The sequence below is a fragment of the Folsomia candida genome, unplaced genomic scaffold (genome assembly GCF_002217175.1).
Source record: "Folsomia candida strain VU population unplaced genomic scaffold, ASM221717v1 Fcan01_Sc002, whole genome shotgun sequence".
NCBI classification, from domain to species: domain Eukaryota; kingdom Metazoa; phylum Arthropoda; class Collembola; order Entomobryomorpha; family Isotomidae; genus Folsomia; species Folsomia candida.
The window spans coordinates 13,741,797-13,748,566 of NW_019091194.1; the positions used below are offsets into that span (position 1 = coordinate 13,741,797).

The following is a 6,770-nucleotide window of genomic DNA, read 5'->3' on the forward strand; positions in this document are numbered from 1 at the left end:
TTTTAATAAACCGTCGTCAGAATTTGATGCACAGGGGAATACGACATCCGTGACAAAGAGAAATAGAATCTAATTTAAGAACTATTTGAAATTAAGTTCATGCGTGCAGCCAGTGCAGGTTGCAGACTGAGACTTGCTTACAAGTAAAGTAGATGAATGTGTGTCTAAGAATATTTGAGATTTATGCTTAGAGTATTTAATAATAATAACTAGAGTAGAAAAGCCCCCAAAATCAACAACTTTTTCTGTTCCGATACAGACAAAAATAAGGGTGCAATAATTTTTTGTATGACAACAATGTCACATAGTTTCATAAAAAATCATTCAAAACTTTGGATTTTGAATGAAATTCTATTTTTCGCCCTTTTCCACACATTACTTTTACGCTCAAAATGGGGAGAAAATTATTTTTTTTGAAACTATATGACATTATAGTTGTTATACAAAAATTATTGCACCCTTATTTTTGTCTGCATCGGAACAAAAAAATTTGTTATTTTCAAAATTTACCATGGGTTTTTCCACTCTAGATATTATTATTAAATACTCTAAGGATTTATGTACATATGTAAAATTACTTCACATTTTTTATTAGGATTGCCTTACTTGAAAATTGAACAAATTGCGAAAAATCTAGACTTGATTGTCAGGAGTAATTATTATCTTCTTCTTTGGATGACAGTGCCGTATATTTTTTAAAAATTGCATTTAAATGGAAATACGCCGAGACTTAAATGGACATTAACACCATGCATAATAAATGCAGCGTACATTATGACATTGCAACACATACATTGCGAGTGAAATGAGTGCAGTTTTTTCTAGTGATTGTACATTTCCTGCCACACAGGTAGAAGGCATCAAAGCACAAAATGTCAAGGGTCAAATTATGTTCGTGTGCATGTGGTCGGAAGGATTATTTGAATCCATTTCTAAACCTTCTTACTTGTCGCTTGTTTACAACAACGAGCTGAAATCGGATTGAGAAACTGAGATCGCGTGTTTGTTCAGATAAGATGTACACACCTTGTGTTTCGTGCCAGCGATTAGTGTTGGACGTTGTAAACGAAGTTGGATGGAAATCTGGAATGTTGTGTTTTATTATTTAGAAAATAACAGGATGAATCTAATAATTCTTTGCTTGCATGTAAACCAGGCCTTATTTGCTTTACTGCGTACTTTTTTTCTAAATTTTGTTGACGATTTTTGAGCCAATTTATTTACACAGATTTAACAAGTTGGGCCATTTTTATTAATGCAAGCTATTTAAAATGTGAGAAAGTTGGCGACGAATAATAATAATATTTACGGTGGTGGTGCCATTCTTTCCTTAACCCCTTCAATTCCCTTCTTTTTCATGGTGTTAAAAGGAGACTCCAAATAACAGCATTTGCTTTACAGTTACAGTTTTATTTTAAGAAAATATTGCCCTTCAGTACAAAATAGCCATTTAGTAATACATCCAACCCCAACAAACAACATGTTCAAATTAATTTTTGCCTTCGCAATTTTTGCCTCGCTTAATTCAAGTGTTCAGAGGTAATTTAAATCACAAAATACTTATCATACCAAATTTTTAAAAGTGTTTCTAATAATAAAAATAAATGTATACAAATTCAACAGCCTCACGAAAGAGTACAGCTCGTATCGTCCATTACCATTGTGCCGACCTTCAGATTTCGTTCGCTATCCTGAAACGATTCAAGACGTACAAAGCATTGTGCTGGAAGCTATTGCCAGAAACATCACAGTCAAAGTTTTCGGTGCTCGGCACTCGCAAACAGACATCATTTGCACGGAGGGGATTCCAGTTCAAAACATTGGTTTGAAATATTTTCAAATAAATGCTGACCAAACAGCAACATTCGGTTCGGGTGTCAGCTTGTATGAAGCCAATGAATTTCTTAGAGCAAATAACAGAGGGCTTAAAACAACGCCGGCTTTTGGCAACATAACACTCGGTGGCGCAATTGGTACAGGATCACATGGCTCAACAATTAAACATTATTCGTCCATCTCTTCGCAAGTTATTTCATTAGTTGTTGTGGATGGATTGGGTAAACTTGTCCAAATAACGGACGAAGCGGAGCTCAGATCATTTAGGATAAATTTAGGCCTTTTAGGCATCGTTGTGAGGATTACTCTGCTAACACAACCACTCTATAAAGTCATCGCACATAATTATGTCACCAGTGAGGACGTGTTGACAGATGGTACAGCGATCCAATGGGCAAGAGATGCTGATCAAATGTCAATCTACTGGTTTCCAAGTGCAAGAGAAGTGATCATTGCCAACTCTTTTTTAGATCTATGTATATACACTGTATTTATATATTGCATTATATATTGCATTATAGTAATAATAAAAACTAACATTTCAAGAAAGGAAACAAAGCAATTAAATTAGAACATTAAGTTCATCTTGCCATACGAGTCGCTACTTCGAACTGCATGTCTGGAATTTGCCATATGCTTATTGTAATATGTAAGAGTGGGATATTCAAGATTACATGGCAAGCAAGCATATCCTTTCAAATTGTGAATGGTCGCATGTGCATTAGTTGCAAGGTGTCTGTTATGTTCGATAGACTTATTTGTTGCATAGTTACATGGTGCGCAGCGAAATCTACCGAATGTATTTTTGTCCCTACAATAAGGAACATGAACATCGTACAACGTCTGATTGTATGTATTGAACATACAATGCGGGCATTTTTTTAGAATTATTGGCCCGTTACATCCTGGTTCATGTTTGTTCCCATCATGTACACTCCGGAATCTAGCACCACATTCTTTGGAGCAAGAGAAAGGTCTTTCACCTGTGTGGGACCGAATGTGAAGAATTAATGCATATGGGCTTTGAGAATTTGTGTGGCAGTATGGGCATTCATTATTGCGATCCACAATAAAAGGTGGACTGCATATCATTTTTGGTGAATCTTTGATGCTTGGATAATCTGGTGATGCAATTTGATTTGAACATTTAATATTAACGTGATCGCTAAGTGCCATATTCATAGTATACATAGGTTCTGCAGTCTGATTAAACTGCTGCATTTTCTTGGAAATAAATACGTAATCTAGTCTGCTTGATATCATACCATCAACGAAACCGGAAAAACCGTACCGGGTGTAAACATTATCAGGCCATAATTTCTCCATGACATTTAGAAATCCATGATTTTTTAGTGTTTTATCCAGTTTGTCGTACATTAAAGACCGTCCATCTGGTTTAGCATCCGATTTCAGTTTTTGCATATTAAAATCACCCAGCCAAACAACAAAGTAGTCAGCAAGTTTGGTCGACAAAGCATCAATCGTGGACGCCCAATTTTCTCGTTCAGCTGAGCGTCCAGGTTTCGAGGATTGACATGGAAAATAAAGATTGAGAAAAATAATTTCTGCATTCATCAAATTGCTTCTTACTTTCACCATCATTAATCTCTCAGGATTGATTGGAGATTTAATATCTGGAAAAGCTTTCTTTATATCAATATGCTCCACTGCCAAGTTTTTGTAGAACATACATGTACCATAATTCCACCATAAGTTGTTTGTAGGAGAAACCGTTGCGGCGTTGAATATACAATTAAAACCGTGTTTATTCAGTAATTCCTCAAACAACGACTCTTTAGTATGATCTAGTTTGGTTTCCTGAATAAAAACCAGATCGCTACTGATCCAGAAAGGTATCATGGATTCAACTTTAATTTTATTCAAACCATCACTATTCCAAAAAAAGTAATTCAATGAATTAGTATTGTCAGAATCTGACATTTTCATCTTTTTTTCCATTTTGAGGAAGGACACAAAGTCCTTACCTTTAACCGCACAAAGCAGTAAAGTTCTGAACCGCACAAAGCAGTAAAGTTCTGAACCGCACAAAGCAGCTTTATTAAAGAATAACAATAAATAAATAATTATTAAAATCTAAATTAAAAAAATAAAATCGAAGAAAAACGCAGCAGACGCCGATGCACCAATTGAAAAATAAGAATTCTGCAAAAAAACAAATCAGACGGTAAGATTAATTAATTTTTGTTAACCTAGCTTTATTATTAAATAATATGTTCATTACCCTATACTGCCGTTGAATATTAATGCCCCAAACGTTGATCCTTACCAGCATCCAAAAGAAACAAATGCGAAAACTCGAAGAAAAGCGACGACAAATCAGATAAACGGATCCCTATATAAATAATAAATTAATCCCAACTTTGCTAACCTAGCTTTAATTCATTTAAATGAATTTAACTTACCTTGGAGGGCACGACGTAGAAACGGAGACGATGGGGGGAAGCACGAAGTCGAATATTATGGTGATATTAACTAAATGTATAGAATACACGAATAATAATTATTATTAGGAGCTCATCAATTGATAATTAGCAAATAAATTACCAAATTACCAACTTTATCTTTGGAGTGAAAAGAAACGTCGACCCTGAATGCTCGTCCAGAAGAAATGAGTGAGTGAGTGAGTGAGTGAGCGAGCAGCAGTGGTGGTGGTGGTGGTGATATATAGTATAATAGTGCCGGACTTGTGGGATATATACTATATATCACCACCACCACCACCACTGCTGCTCGCTCACTCACTCACTCACTCACTCATTTCTTCTGGACGAGCATTCAGGGTCGACGTTTCTTTTCACTCCAAAGATAAAGTTGGTAATTTGGTAATTTATTTGCTAATTATCAATTGATGAGCTCCTAATAATAATTATTATTCGTGTATTCTATACATTTAGTTAATATCACCATAATATTCGACTTCGTGCTTCCCCCCATCGTCTCCGTTTCTACGTCGTGCCCTCCAAGGTAAGTTAAATTCATTTAAATGAATTAAAGCTAGGTTAGCAAAGTTGGGATTAATTTATTATTTATATAGGGATCCGTTTATCTGATTTGTCTTCGAGTTTTCGCATTTGTGTTGGCCATTCTTCGAAGGTAAGCTATTATTTTAAAAAAACTGTACAGATTAAAGGTAAGTTAACATGTAAGCAACCCTGTTGTATTTGTCGTGCAATTTTTAGATGAACTACATGGAGTTGAGCTACAAGGGACCCCCCGACGGCCTTCGACGCGCAATTCTCGGTGATGGTGGATTTCGGGGTAATCGAGGAGGACGTGGAACTCGTGGAAGGGGTGGCCGTGGGGGTGGAAGGGGATTTCGAGGTGGTCGTGGGGGTGGAGGTGGTTTTAATGGTGGCCGTGGGGGTGCCGTGACAAAGAAAGGTATATATGTCTTTTATTTTCAATACAATGCAAGATTAATGTCGATTTAAAAAAATGATCATAGATAAGCGTAAATGTGCAAAATGCAAGGAACGCGGACATATTGCAGAGTATGTATTCAATTTTACTTCATTACATTCGTTTAGGATTAGTCCAATTGGTCTTACGAATATTTCATTTTATTTTCAGTGCGTGCCCATACACTGAAGAAGAAGCCTCGTCCAGAAAGGTTGCCGCACTTCAGAAACACGCCGACGCGGCTGTCGCCGTTGCTGCCGCTGCTGCCGGGAAAACCGTAGCTGCTGCAGCTACTACTGCTACATCTTCCATGACTACTACTGACAGTGTTGATCCTGCTTTTAAGCCACCAGGATGGAAAGCAGGCGTCAATATTCCATGTTTACATGATGTTGCCATGAATTAGTATTGTTATTTTTATCAATACCATTTTGATTTTTTTAATAAATTGAATCCTGAATTAATTGTATTCATCAGTCAGAATGCACGTAAAAAATGGCAGTATTTATGACGGATTAGGTCCCTCTGTAATATGCATCACAATTTGCCCCTATTTCGTTTTATTAATTTTTTAGAGAAAGTAAAAATATCAATGCTTTTCTATAATCCTAAACTACAATCAATTCTGGTTGATGATGTCGACACTCCTGGCGATGCATACACAAATGACCATGTGCCATCAACTTACGCCAGTTTCAATATTTTTGCAAAAGCCATGATCGAGTTGACCTCAACACTCACGGAAAGCTCTTGTGAGGCGGCACGAAAAGCAGGGTTTGATGTGCTAACTAGTGTACAAGTGGTAACGCAAAAAACGTTAACTTCACAAGTGCCAGATTTTGTTCCAATTTACACAGAAGATGGGAAAACTGTTTTAAACCCTGCAGTGGGGTATTATGATAAAATGTTTGCCCCTATATGCAGCGATACCAGTACAAAAATGAGTTCCTTACAATGTCTTTTCTCTCATGGAAATGTGTATGCAAATATCACAATACTGGACAACGAGATGTCCGTAGACTTGGATGAGTTACCCAAACTTATCAATGCGATTAAGGATATTCTGAGTAAAGCTCCAGCTGCATTTCCATTTCAAGGCATTCTCCTGAGGTCAAAAATACTGTCTATGTCAAAATTGCATAAACTAATACAAGTTTCTCATTTAATGCTAATTCATTTATTTATAATACCGGTATAAGTAAAGGTTTTCTGCCAAATCGACCGATTTCATGTCCACATCTTATGGCAGAGACAGTGTTAATTTTGAATTTTATATTGCAAACCGCAAGAACATGTATCAAAAAGCAGCGTCAGGACTTGCGGCTTATCAAGCAATAATGCAACTCCTTGTAACTACATTTTTTCCTATATTTAAAATGATTACGTTCCGCGACGTCTAATTATTCGGTAATTTTATGATAGGCAAGACAATTTTCGGGAAGATCTCACTGGGGCAAGAGTGGAATGGTTTATCATAGCTCAGAAATGTTGGATTTAAAGCTTGATCCCTCTGC

At 36.5% G+C, this 6,770-nt stretch overlaps 1 protein-coding gene across 1 annotated transcript; it reads left to right on the forward strand.

Moving 5' to 3' along the window:
• The first annotated feature begins 1,316 nt into the window (after positions 1-1,316).
• Positions 1,317-5,662, forward strand: LOC118434352 (D-arabinono-1,4-lactone oxidase-like). Its single transcript, XM_035847647.1, has 7 exons — positions 1,317-1,539; positions 1,624-2,312; positions 4,752-4,821; positions 4,981-4,987; positions 5,037-5,238; positions 5,303-5,348; positions 5,428-5,662. Exons 1-7 carry the CDS (start codon positions 1,481-1,483, stop codon positions 5,660-5,662), a joined length of 1,308 nt encoding a protein of 435 aa, XP_035703540.1. The 5' UTR covers positions 1,317-1,480.
• Positions 5,663-6,770: the final 1,108 nt, after the last annotated feature.